At 41.9% G+C, this 14,196-nt stretch overlaps 1 protein-coding gene across 2 annotated transcripts in view; it reads left to right on the top strand.

Moving 5' to 3' along the window:
* The window catches only part of LOC124789591 (protein scarlet-like), a 189,938-nt gene that overhangs the window by 121,878 nt on the left and 53,864 nt on the right, over nucleotides 1-14,196 (top strand). For both annotated transcript variants that reach the window (XR_007016140.1, XM_047257002.1), the window contains exons 8-10: nucleotides 4,096-4,136; nucleotides 5,694-5,799; nucleotides 8,053-8,280. Coding sequence is in view for 1 of the 2 variants with exons in the window: in XM_047257002.1 (XP_047112958.1) it covers nucleotides 4,096-4,136; nucleotides 5,694-5,799; nucleotides 8,053-8,280 (375 nt within the window). In the remaining variant the exon portion in view is untranslated. The remainder of the gene's footprint in view (nucleotides 1-4,095; nucleotides 4,137-5,693; nucleotides 5,800-8,052; nucleotides 8,281-14,196) is intronic.

Genomic DNA, 14,196 nt, shown 5'->3' with positions numbered 1-14,196 from the left:
GTTACAAGAGATCCATATTAGAAAAATTCGGGATATAAATCAGCGTTAAACTTTTTTAGGACGTATTTCGAACAATTTAAAATTTTTATATACGCAGTAGACTTTCAAACAGACGGAAGGAAAACGCTATGACTCACCAAAGGATATCCAGAAGACGTTCTCGACGTCCTCGTGCACCACGTAGCGTTGTTCTTGTACAGAATGCAAACAGTCCCGACCCGGGTGCGGAAGACTTTCCCACGCAACTTTTCTAATTTTCTCTGCGAGAAGACTATCATGTCCAGCCGCGTGATCTTTCGATGCAGGACCATCTTCGTAAGACGCATATCGTTCGCTGTGTGATGGAGATTCAGGAATGTCCTTACGGTCCGTTCAGCCTCAAGGAAATAAGAATGTTGCCCTCCGCACGGCAAAAGAGAATCCCTGCAACTTTCCCAGCCGACTGCACTGTCCTTGATGAGCTCAGGACGACGCGAAATTATTCCATTCTTCCGTTGTTTCAAACTAATAGTGATGGCGCCAGCTTTTATACCTGTCACAACGGTCATCAAAATATCTTCACCTTCGTTTTGAAATCTCTGGAATAGACTGTGGAAGAATTTTGTATCTCCGATGTGATATCTTAGGTTTTCTCTGCGTGGTTGATTAACAGCGAGGTTTTTTGGTGTTTTGCCGAGTTATTGGCTCCATTTTATGCACAATCTTTCGGCAACCGACGTAGTCGCTTTGTTCCCAAGTCGTGAGTTTGCAGTTAGGTCCAGTCAGCGAGTACACATTAACTGTACTCACGGAACGCGATAAGGGCCCGGCACAAAAAGATATAAAAGATAAATTTTAAATAAATCCTACTATCGAGTCTCGGTCCGGCACACAGTTTGAATCTGCCAGGAAGTTTCATATCAGCGCACACTCCGCTGCAGAGTGAAAATCTCATTCTGGAAACATCCCCCACGCTGTTGCTAAACCATGTCTCCTCAGTATCCTTTCATCCAGGGGGTGCTAGTTCTGCAAGGTTCGCAGAAGAGCTTCTGTGAAGTTTGAAAGGTAGGAGACGAGGTACTGACAGAATTGAAGCTGTGAGGACGGGTTGTGTGCCTTGCTTGGGTAGCTCAGATGGTAGAGCACTTGCCCGCGAAAGGCAAAGGTCCCGAGTTCGAGTTTCGGTCCGGTACACAGTTTTAATCCGCCAGGACGTTTCATATCAGCGCACACTCCGCTGCAAAGTGAAAATCTCATTTTGGAAAACCTACTGCGCCACCGATGTCGATGTTACACTGACGTGACGAATCTCATGGGATAGCGACATACACATATACAGATGGCGGTAGTATCGCGTACACAAGGTATACAAGGGCACTGCATCGGGGGATCTGTCCCCTCGATCCCTCTTTTCTTTTCATCCCACCCCCTCCAGTCCCTGTCCTATCTTGTTTTTCCTCCTCTCAGGGCACCTCTCCCTCGGCAGATCCCTCCCGGCGGTTTTCATTTTTCAGTGTGTGTGCTCCGTCTTTTACAGTGGTTTTAAAGTGTCTTCGTTCTGGAGTGTTTTGACACTGTGGCCAACTTTTATTTTGTGCGTGTGACTTCAGTGTATTTTATGTGCTTCACGAATCGCCAACTGTGTTTTTTAACTTTATGTCGACTTCTTTAACTGTCCCACAATGAACGTATCTGAGACACTGTACATTTTAGCCCCCATTGCCTCCATTTATTATGTTTTCATGTCCCCATTTTTATGGTCTTTAGTTTCCTCCTTTTATTAACTGTAATGTCTCTTGGCTGAAGAGCGGAGGATTGTGCCACTGACAGCCTTCCCCTGCCCATATTGGATAGGGGAATAAAATCACTATAAGATAAATCCTGTACAATCAAGACCGGAGGCTTAAGTGGTTTAAGCTGTTTTACTACACCAAGGAAATTTACTTTTAGGTTACTCATATTGGCAGTTGTTCTTGGTTCGAATTACTTCATCCAGGAATTTCGGAAAACCGTATTTAGTAACTCTGCTTTCGTGGCACTGTCATCAGTAAAGTCAACTTCGTTATCGCGCAGCAGAAGTTGAGATTGTGTCTTTCCTCTGGTGTACTTTACATAGGACCAGAATCACTTCGGATTTTCTGCCATATTTCGAGACAGAGTTTCGTTGTGGAAAGTATTAAAAGCATCTCGCACTGAATTTCACGCTAAATTTTTGAGCTTCTGTAACTTCGCCAATCTTCAGGTCTTTGCTTGATATACTGTAACACAGCTATGATGAGACAAATGTTCGAATGGTTACACAAATGGCCGCCGCTTCGGGATAAACTAAAAACTTTTTACCCCATGTTTCTAGCTCAAATAAGAACCCAGCACAAGACCCCGCCTTCCTCAAACTGCGATTTTGAGAAGCTCTCCTTTCAGACACATTTGCTACAGCACGGATTAGTTGCTTGTTTTATTGTCCTCTGCTTGTCCCTTTCGCCTGTAAGTGTAACATTCAGACACTTCTATAATGTTACTAGGAATGTCACAACTAGCTTCCAATAACAAGCGAAAATTTGGTGCAGAACTACTGTGTAACGGTTCTGGTACTGAAAAAGGTTGCACCTTTAAAGCACGTGGATCGGCTAGATAACAACAAACTGTACGGCAACGTTTCATGAGCTATCACACACGCTGTAACTTTCTAGTCCAGTGACTGCGATAACGCTAATCTCCAGTGCGAATGTCTGGTGTCGTATTCATAATATCTGTGGTGTCACCGCGAGACACCACACTGGCTAGGTTGCAGGCTTCAAATCAGCCGCGGTCCGTCAGTACACATCGGACCCGCGAGTCGCCACTATCGACGCTAGCGGACCGAGCGCCGCCACTCGGCTGGTCTTACGAGACAAGCTAGTGCACTGGCCAGCTCTACAGCCGACTTTAATAGGAATGGTTCACTCGTTATAACTTCAGAGATCTCATTTGCAGAGACGCTAGTTAGCATAACCTTCAGCTAAGTCCGTAGCTACAACCTAGCCAGGCGCCACATATTGTTTATGCATTGACAATTGATCTACCTAGTATATTTGTGAAGCAATCAGAATTCTAAAGAAGTAGTCTACAACTACAGTTGTAAATATTATTGTGCAAAGTCAAGATCGACGTTCACCGCTGATGCTGGATTAAAGCTAAGTTTTTAATTGTACTCCTGTCTACTAACTTTCTAATCACCTAAGACGTTCCAGATACATCCGTCAAGTATAGTTCATTGATCCTCACGTCTGCCTACGTGATCGTGTGAAATTAATGGGCACACCTCGTGATCAGACAAAGAGTCAAATTGCATGACTCAGGCAGGTCACCCTTTTTCCATGAGGCCCATACATAACAATAATGATCGCCAGTAGGAGGCCTACCTTGGAGCCCTTTCTGCAGATGGAGCTGGCCACGCAACAACGTCACCACTTTGTATCTATTGTTGCCTAAATTGTAGATATACTATCCTGAAGAAGTGCAAAGCTTATCGATGTCCGGTAATACCGAAACGACGCACAGTACAACAGGTACGACTAGTAGTATATACATTATCGCTACACAAATCAAACTAGAGATCTCACATTACCGAACAAGAATTTGTAGTGGTGTATTGATGGCGATCGATTTCAAAAGTCGAACCATTACAGCATTCATGGTTTAATAATAATTAAGTAAAATATGATAACTTGTTATGTATGTTAGGCGACGAAATCATGGAGATGCAGCAACCAACATTATTGGTTTGTGCAGAGGCAGAGATATATTTGTAGTTGACTTGACATCAAAGCACAAACACGCGGTACGTATTTCAGTTCATAAATTCTCGAAGAATCCTAGAAAAGACATATGTGCACATCTGACCAGAAATATTTGCTGTCTTAGTTAGTTAATAAGGGCGCAAAAAGTGGAACGCAATTTTTTTCTGTAGAAAGACTGGGAATTGTGGAGTTCTGTGAATAATTCAGATATTAATTTAATTCCTTAAAGTTATATTTCTCTCGATCGTTTCACAGATGTTCGCAAGGACAACATGTCTGTAATATTCAAATCGTGTAAATCACATACGTTTATTGATTCTCTGCCTTTCTGTTTCAGGTTGAAGACACGGAGATACTTGGAGAGACGTCGGAAAAGTTGTACGTATCCTTCAGTTAGCTTCTTCATTAACATTCGTTTCCTTATGAAATGCCTTTCAGTTTTGCTACTACTGCCGTGCTAGTTCACTGGAGAGATTATCGGAAGCTTTCCGTTCGCCGCTGACCCAGTTCCATGATCCACAATTCCACATCAACCTGTTCGGTACCTATTACATGGTTTCACGGTACTGCCAGAGGAATAGAAATACTCAAATCATCTGTTATACTGTCTTCACATACAATTTCTAAAATGTTCAGTTTGTTATAATAGTGTATTTTTGAATTGATTTCTGTTCCGGTTGACCCTATTGACTTACATTTTGCATGGATCTTCGATACTTTGCTCGAAAAAATCGATAGTAAACCCAGAAAAATTATGCTTTTGTTGCTGCCACGTACCTATCGTTCTAATATCTACCTAGAGCTTCCCAGTATTTGACAGGGTTTGTTTTCGGACCAGGGTTCACCACATAAAAATTGGCCAGGTGCTAGTAGAACTCGCTCGTTGAGGGTTCCGTACTAACTTAATTACTTATATTAACAGTTTATTTATTGCGGGAATCGAAAATAACGACGATTTCTGCCTTTTATCGACACTGACACTGGCAAGATATCGGTCCCAGGGGTTTCAAGACTTCCGAGAATGTTGTAATTTCGAGTATGAAGTCGCGTAACAATTGATAAAAGAAATATCCTTTTCGTGTAATATAATTAAAAATGAACGATTTTATGATTTTTTTCTTCTTGCACTGTGAATCCTTTCTTCTTGTCAAATTTCATGATTATACATCAAGAGGAAATACCCCATAGGTTTTAATGGGTGTATCAAAATATGTGACATAAATGACCATATATTTTAATTGCATTGTCTTATAAGATTAACATTTTTACCAGCAAAGCAATATAGACATGAGTATGTGACATAACTTCAACTTGTTACTTTCATCTGTTCCTGAGAAAATGGGTTTTGACAGACAGACGGACAGTTAGAGAATAAAAAACAAAACTCTTTTTTCCCGTGATACAATTACAAATTCAAAATTTTCGAATTTTTTCAGTTATTTTTACATTTAAACCTTGCTTCTTGGTACATTTCAAGATTCTAGGCCAACGGTAAGCACCCTTTAGATTTTGATGAGTAAGTTTGAGAGTTTGATATTATTTGACGTTGTACCTTATTTTCTGATTGAATTTATTTGGAAGCTTCACTTTTTTACATCGCCAAGGGCCGTAGATCTGTGAGAAAAATATCAACTTCATATGTCTATTCGTTCCTCAAAGAAGGGTTTTGAATAGCCGGGCACACAGACAGACAACAATGTGTTTTTATAAAAGTTCCATTTATACCAAATTTTGGTTCAAATGGCTCTGAGCACTATGGGACTTAACATCTGAGGCCATCAGTCCCCACCAATTTTGGTACAGAACCCTAGAAACATGGAATCTTTGACCTCCATTAGCTATGAAACTTTGCTCGTACACCAGCACAATTAATGTCGGTGTGCAGCTGACCTTGGAGAGGGTAGACGGGTGTCTGAGTGATGGTGGTTGTTGCAGCAAGGCGCCGTTCTTCACGACTTCGCTGCTGTGGCTGACGTGGCGTTACTTCCTACACGCCATCAGGGACCCCACCGTGCAGAACCTGCGCATCCTGCAGAAGATCGTGAGTACCGTAGTCCACTGTTCGCGCCATGGCGCTCTTGCACACATGCTCGCTGTACGTCTCGTCCCAGTGAACATTTGGTTATTCTAGACACCTAAAGGTGGTAACACTGGATACCTCGACAACACATTCTACGTATGTCCCGCTGATTGTTGTTGAGCAAAGCATAGATTATTTCGCCAGTCGAACCTGTTGCCATCATCAGATGGGTATCTGATGAAGGAGACAAGATCGGCTGACGAAGTACACTGACGGACATGGGAATGTTATAACAAATGCTGTGTGAGCTGGTGTCGGGGATGACTTGGAGAGGACATCTGGGGCTGCCCCTGCAATTCCCCACCCTCCACTATCCCTTCTACACTACTGGCCATTAAAATTACTACAGCAAGATGAAATGCAGATGATAAACATATATTCATTGGACAAGTGTATTATACTACAACTGACATGTGATTACATTTTCACGCCTTTTGGGTGCATAGATCCTGAGAAATCAGTACCCACAACAACCACCTCTTGGGCGTAATAACGGCCTTGATACGCCTGGGCATTGAGTCAAACAGAGCTTGGATGGCGTCTACAGGTACAGCTGCCCATGTAGCTTCAACACGATACCAGAGTTCATAAACATTAGTGACTGGCGTATTGTGACGAGCCAGTTGCTCGGCCACCATTGACCAGACGTTTTCAGTTGGTGAGAGATCTCGAGAATGTGCTGGTCAGGGCATCAGTCGAACATTTTCTGTATCCAGAAAGGCCCGTACAGGACCTGCAATATGCGATCGTGGATTATCCTGCTGAAATGTAGGGTTTAGCAAGGATCGAATGAAGGGTAGAGCCACGGGTCGTAAGACATCTGAAATGTAACGTCCACTGTTCAAAGTGCCGTCATTGCGAACAAGTGGTGACCGAGACGTGTAACCAATGACACACAATACCATCACGCCGGGTGATACGCCAGTATGGCGAATACGAATACACGCTTCCAATGTGCGTTCAGCGCCATGTCGCCAAACACGGATGCGACCAACATGATGCTGTAAACAGAACCTGGATTCATCCGAAAAAATGACGTTTTGCCATTCGTGCACCCAGGTTCGTAGTTGACTACACCACTGCAGGCGCTCCTGTCTGTGATGCAGCGTCAAGGGTAACCTCAGCCATGGTGTCCGAACTGATAGTCGATGCTGCTGCAAACGTCGTCGAACTGTTCGTGGAGATGGTTGTTCTCTTACAAACGTCCCCATCTGTTGACTCGGGGATCGAGACGTGGCTGCAGGATCCGTTACAGCCATGCGGATAAGATACCTGTCATCTCGACTGCTAGTGATACGAGGCCGTTGGGATGCAGCACGGCGTTCCGTATTACCCTCCTGAACCATATTACCCTCCTGAACCATATTCTGCTAACAGTCATTGGATGTCGGCCAAGGCGAGCAGCAATGTCGCGATACGATAAACCGCAATCGCGATACGCCACAATCCGACCTTTATCAAAGTCGGAAATGTGATGGTATGCCTTTCTCCTCCTTACACGAGGCATCACAACAACGTTTCACCAGGCAACGCCGGTCAACTGCTGTTTGTGTATGAGAAATCGGTTGGAAACCTTCCTCACGTCAGCAAGTTGTAGGTGTCGCCACCGGGGGCCAACCTTGTGTGAATGCTCTGAAAAGCTAATCATTTGCATATCTCAGCATCTTCTTCTTGTCTGTTAAATTTAGCGTCTGTAGCACGTCATCTTCGCGGTGTAGCTATTTTAATGGCCACTGGTTTATTAATTTTTTCTGCAAAGCATCTTGTCGACATATGTACCCAACCATTGGCTGTCATCTTTTCATTGTGTTCATAATTATACATCTTTATCTCATATACTCACCGCAGAACGTCATACTTCCTTACTGGACCTATTCGTTTGACCCTGAACTGTGTCCTTCAACATCTTATACCAAAGGCATCTAAACTTTTCATGTCTGTCCATGTCTCAAAGCTCGTGTCACAAATGTAGCTCTTCATGAACCTTTTCCTGGTCTCAAGGTTCGTATTTTTGGTTGATAGCATCTGTTTCTGTTTACGGTACAGACTTTTGTATTGTGTGATCATTTATGCCATGTCTTTATTACAGGTTGCTTCTTCATCGATTCGAATGCCAGGATAGCAAAATCGTAACTCACTGTTTGAGATCCTCGTGTTAGTGCAGTGTTGCTACACAGATGCCAGTGAGAGCCACGCTATGCCCTTTGCTCGCAGGCGATCGCGGCCATGGCGGGTCTGTGCTACCTGGGCACGGAGGCGCGCACGCAGGTGGGCGTGCAGTCGGTCCAGGGCGCGCTCTTCATCGTGGTGGCCGAGAACACCTTCTCGCCCATGTACGCCGCGCTGGCCGCCATCCCGCAGGAGCTGCCGCTGCTCAGGAGGGAGTACCGCAGCGGCCTCTACTCGCCGCCCACCTACTACGTCGCCAGGCTGCTCGCCGCCGTAAGACGCTCGCCCACAGCTGTAAAACTACCGTAGGCTACCGTAGACTACCGTAAATAAGCGTTGAGTGCCGTAGTTTTCCTAGTAGGTTCGTACCCGCGTTATCTGCGTGTTTTGAGTGTTGCATACCTATCAAACATTACCTCGTAACGAGCGCTTTCTTTACACAGGGCGAAGAAAAATTCTCGCATTCGGACTTCGCAGCGCGATTCCTCACGTACTAGCAATGTAATAATGTCTGTCACAAAATTTCTTCCTGTGCATATTTCCGGCAGTAAATGCGCGTTAAAGGCTAGCAGTCTTGCAACGCTGTAATCACATGCACGGTAACTATTTCTGTCAGCTTATATGAATAGTGCTGTGCAGTTGGTGCTGTGAATAGCATTTTGGGTTCGCGTACAGGGGGTCGAGAGTTCGATTCTGGATCGAGACGTATTTGCTTTTATTTTTGCTAAATGTAGTCTTTCTTCTTCTTCTTCTTCTGTAGTGGTCAATCCAAGGATTATTTGCAACGGCTACAATGGCAGCTTGTCTCCATTCTGTGCCTCTTTCAGCTTTTCTCTTCATTTCTTTGTAGGTGTCACATCCCACATCTTTCACCATTTGATCCATGTACCTCAGCTGTCGTCTTCCTCTTGGTCTTTTTCTCTCGACATATCCCTCTATGATTGTGTTCAGGAGTCCTTTATATCTTAATAGATGGCCTGTAAATTGCACTCTTCTTTTAACAATGAAACTCTAGAAGCTTCTCTTCTCGCCTGCTCTTACCAGAACCACTTCATTTGTGACCTTGTCGATACATTTTATTTTGAGCATGCGTCTATAGCACCACATTTCAAAAGAATTTAGTTTATGGTCTTCCTCTGTCACGAGAGTCCATGTTTCACACCCATAGCATGCCACACTACACACATATGATTTCAAAAATCTTTTCCTGGTTTCAAGGCTGGTGCTCTTAGATGGTAAGATGTTTTTCTTCTTGTTAAAAGCAGCCTTTGCCTGAGCAATTCTACTTCTCATTTCTGCCTTCCAACTTCCATCCCTGGTAATATTACTGCCCAGATAACTAAATTTATCAACTTGTTCAAGCAGTTCATTGCCTACATGAACTTGGACTTTCACTTGATCTTCTTTGCCGCATGCCATTACTTTTGTTTTATTAATTCTCATATTATATTCTTCACCCATAACTTTATCCATTCTATTCAGTAGGACTACAAGATCTTCTTCACTTTCAGCTAGGACAGCTATATCATCGGCATATCTTATATCTATTCGTTGGCCATGAATTACCACACCTGTCTGTGAATTTTCTCTTACTTTTTTCAGCCCCTCTTCAATGTATAGGTTAAAGATAACAGGGGATAGTGCGCAACCTTGTCGGATACCTTTCCGTATCTGCACCTCTTCTTGTTTTGTCCGTCCACGGAAAACTGCTGTCTCGTTTTTGTACGGGTTCCATATCATTTTTCTATCTTTATAGTCTATTCCCACTTTTTTAAGTACCTCAAACATCTTATCCCATTTAAAATTATCAAAGGTTTTCTCTACATCTACGGAAGCTATGTATGTTGTCAGGTTCTTATCTAGTCGTTTCTCTATTATTAGTTTTAGAGCAAATATTGCTTCTCTGGTTCCTCTATCTTTCCGGAATCCAGACTGGTCTTCGGAGAGTGTAGCATCGACTTTTTGTTCTATGCGTTTTAGGATAATTGAGGTTACTATTTTAGAGGCGTGAGTAACTAGTCTATGTGGTACGATATCTGGCGTCTTAATGGTCATACGGCACTTACAGTGGGTCTTCTACAAAACACTGGAAGTGCAGCGGAGTCTCTTTGAGCACCTGCTCTGTGGATAACGTATTATCTTGTAAACATCATGTGGGCACTAATATGGAAATTACTACTCCCACTGTTTCCAACTGTGTTACATCAGGCCGGAAGTACTGCATGTTGTATAACTGACTAGTAGATGTTGTGTTATTTAACTGTAGAGTCATTTTTAGCTTCTCGAAATTGATATTGTTTTTGTAGTTGTTCTGTCCTACGGCAGGTCATGTGTTTCAGCTCTCTATTGATGACTAGTCTGACCACGTTTTTATTATGTTGATCGTTACATGACACTGTACTATGTTGTCCTCTCCTGGTAGCTGAATGGTTTGCGTGACGGATTGTCAATCCTCTGGGCCCGGGTTCGATTCCCGGCTGTGTGGGGGAATTTTCTCCGCCCATAGACTGGGTGTTGTGCTGTCCTAATCGTCATCCTATCATCCTCATCGACTGCCGGTCGTCGAGGTGGCGTCAAATTGAAAGACCGGCACCCGGCGAACAGTCTGCCCGACGGGGGGCCATAGCCATACGATTAAATAAATAACTGTACTATGTAAATAATGTCGAATACGTGTGTCTTAAAAGACGGTGTATGCTACAGTATTATGTGGTAGAATGAAACCGGCAAATAACAATTAATACGCATCGACCCAGAAACGAACATTCGATCTCATGTATGTTGATCCAAAATGCAATCCACTGCACCAACTGCACAACAAAACTGCTGTATGTTGACGGAGACAGTTACCATATACGTGACTACAGTGTTGCCGAATGGACAATCTTTAACATCCATGTACTGCCGTAAATATGCACAGGACGGAATTTTGTGAGAGACATTTTTTTATTGGTAGTACGTGAGGAATCACGCTGCGAACTCCAAGCGCACGAATTTTACTTCACCCCGTGTATGCGATCAGTGTCTTACGGCATTCCCCCTGGAAACCAGAAGCGGTAAACCGTCTAGAAACTGAGTGGGAATATATAAATGGTCAAATAACCTACGGAACATTTTCTCTACTCAATTATCCTTCTCTCCGTAAGAAAAAAAAAATATTTATAGCAAAATTTAGGTTGTAGATGTTTAATTCGGATTTTGTTCGACACGTACTGGTTTGTAACTTGGAACAGAAGAATATTGCAGTAGGAATAAAGAAATCAATACAGATTTGTCATGGGTCACTAGAAAACGCAGATTCCTAAAAAAAAGTAATAAAATAAGAGAAACCGAGATAGAAATGTATCAAACATCACTTCAAAACTTCGTCGATCTTACATGAAACATATCTCTGATATTCACAAACAACTTTCACGTTTATCTATAGTAACAGGAAACTCTTACCTTTGATCATGATGAATAATGTTCTAGTAAGTACAAAATAACAACAAAAATTGTATATTTTATATTTGTGAATATACACTGTACTTGCATTAAAGGAAATTGCTTTGGTTGCATAAAAGCGCAGAATTTATGCAATCAACTGATTTTTATTACTTATAAAATACAGTTTATATTGTGTATGGATATGCAATACACAATGGAATAACAACGAATGATGTGCGGTTCTAATTGCGTGCAAAACAAACAACCAAACGAAAAAACCTAGAGAAATCGCTGGATCCTAGTTTCTCCCTTACACATCCATTTACGTTTTGTCCTTACCAATGATACCCGTACTGCCGTTAATCCTACGTTTAACTACGCTGTATACGTATGTAGTGTATCAAAACTACCCAACCGTGGGTTTGGTGGAGTGCAACGCTACGATCGTCACTTTACGCTTAGCGTCCTCGTGGAGGGTCGCAGAAATTGTGAAAGCCTTGACAGCTTTTATTGTAATTGGGTCAAAATCCCTGCGTCGCAGTCAAGGCAGTAATCTCGTAAAACTGCTACTGTCTACAGCTTCGTTGACGAGTTGCAAATGGTCCACCTTACTGTACATCTTTATAAAGCAGTTTTCTCCTAGGATTGACTAAAATGTAATGCTTTTACTGTGCGATTGGAGACAATTCAATCAATCCATTGTATGTTATGGAAATGAGTATGATGAATCACTAGTTTACGTCCTCTCTCTCTCTTTTCTTAGAGCTGTGTTCCAGTCTTCCTAATTGGTTAATATTATCTATATAGCTTTCTAAATTCCATTTTATCAACTTTCCACAAACTGTAACCACTTACAATGAAACACCAGTACGCAGTTACTACTGGAGCGCCAGTATTTTCCTTACTAACCGATTGTGCTTCTGATTTAGCTCTTGTACTTCCATACATTTCATGAAAGAATAAGAACATTTACGGACCACTTTGACTGACTTGACCAGACGGAAGCTATCCTGTGTTGATGAACAGATCTCTTTTCGCTCCCGCAGCACGTCTTTCTTCGGCTTAGCAAGTCCTTGATACCTTCAACGTCGATAAGACGTTAAGCATCCTTCAGCCAATATAACTCTTTTCTTGTAGCATCTGGATTCTTGTCAGCGCGATGGGTTTTTAATGTAAATAATATGAACAATTACGCGTGATCTGTATATACAATGACATTAAATTCAAAGAGGTCTAAAATACTGCTAACACGCTACATCTGAAGTACCTGTTTGACCACGTAGGTAACACCTTACATCCTCTTGTTACTGACACACTGCCCATCAACAAGCTCTCCTATGTTGTTGACTTAAGCAATGCTTCAATGCTAATGAATAAAGTGAGTTCCAAAATTAACTAAGGTTAGAGTAATATGTTTGCAAAACAATTTAATTACATGATTGACGTCAGTTAGATACTTTTACGCCTTGCCCAGCTTTAAATGTTGTTGTAAGTTGCAAATGACATTGTCTCGATTAATATGGTCCCAAGAAAATAAACAATTAACTCATTTCATATCATTTAACTAAAAATCGTAAATATTGCAGTGCAAAAATAGACGAAAAATTACATTATGTTCTGTCTTTTCTTCTCGTCAGCATATACAATTCAAAATCACAGTAAATGAACAAATGCCTATAAAAAAACTTGCTAATGAAATAATTATAAAGTGTCACTTGTTTGAATTTGCGCCTGATTGGTAGTATCCGTTTCAAATGCGAGCGATAAGTACGTCTAGAAACGATGTAGAATATATAAAATGTCTACTCGACTGAGTTACTCATTTTGGTTATGTGGTATTGTCCACTTCAAAGTCTTTTACCTTATTCAGATCTTATGGATGCAATACAACAAAGGTCATGTTAATTATCTGGGGCGCTTCAGCCTGGAACCTCGGCCATGGATGTGTGTGATGTCCTTAGGTTAGTTAGGTTTTAAGTAGTTCTAACTTCTAGGCGACTGATGACCTCAGATGTTAAGTCCCATAGTGCTCAGAGCCATTTGATTAATTATCTGGGAAAATTAGCGACCTGTGTACTGGCTAGCTGAAGAACTCTGCTTTTGTGCGTGGAGGTCACACGTACTTACATCGTCTGCCATATTTTTTGACAAAAAATTCCAATCACGTGATTAAATATTATTGAGTTATTTATGGTTAAGAACCTAACTAATACCCTGCAAATGTCTGAAGCAGAAAAATGTGGAAGATGCAGAAGACTGCAGTTCTTCTCTTTAAGACGCCTTCATAATCAAAACAATACCTTCGTTTATAAAAGTTACGAATTTTACGATCTCCCCTGTAGTTTTTCTCTGCAAATGGTAACAGGAAACTTAGTACTCCAGCAGTGTTTTGTGTACTTTCATTCTGTGTGTATATCCTGCGGGAAATTAAAGAGAATTTGCCATACAGTTCTAGAAATCCATTATTTGTCACATTGTATAGGTAACAGTGTTTCCAAAACTGTCCTTTCGAAATACACAGAACTGCAGATAATCACCCTGAAAACACGAGATACAGGGTGACTTTTTTTGTCTTGAGGGAACGAAATATATCAAAGAACGAATAGGATTAGGAAACGAAAAAATAAGTATTCGATATTTTTTAAATGCTATCCGGTGATAGCAATACTGATCCCCTGCCACATTTCCAGGGGATGGGGCGGGGCACCGTTTTGAAATCTTAAATAGAAACATAGCATTTTTATTGTAGGATTCTACGGGGAG

This window comes from Schistocerca piceifrons, chromosome 3 (genome assembly GCF_021461385.2).
Source record: "Schistocerca piceifrons isolate TAMUIC-IGC-003096 chromosome 3, iqSchPice1.1, whole genome shotgun sequence".
Lineage (NCBI taxonomy): Eukaryota > Metazoa > Arthropoda > Insecta > Orthoptera > Acrididae > Schistocerca > Schistocerca piceifrons.
The sequence above is the reverse complement of the archived record's forward strand: the minus strand, read 5'-3'. Positions and strand labels throughout refer to the sequence as shown.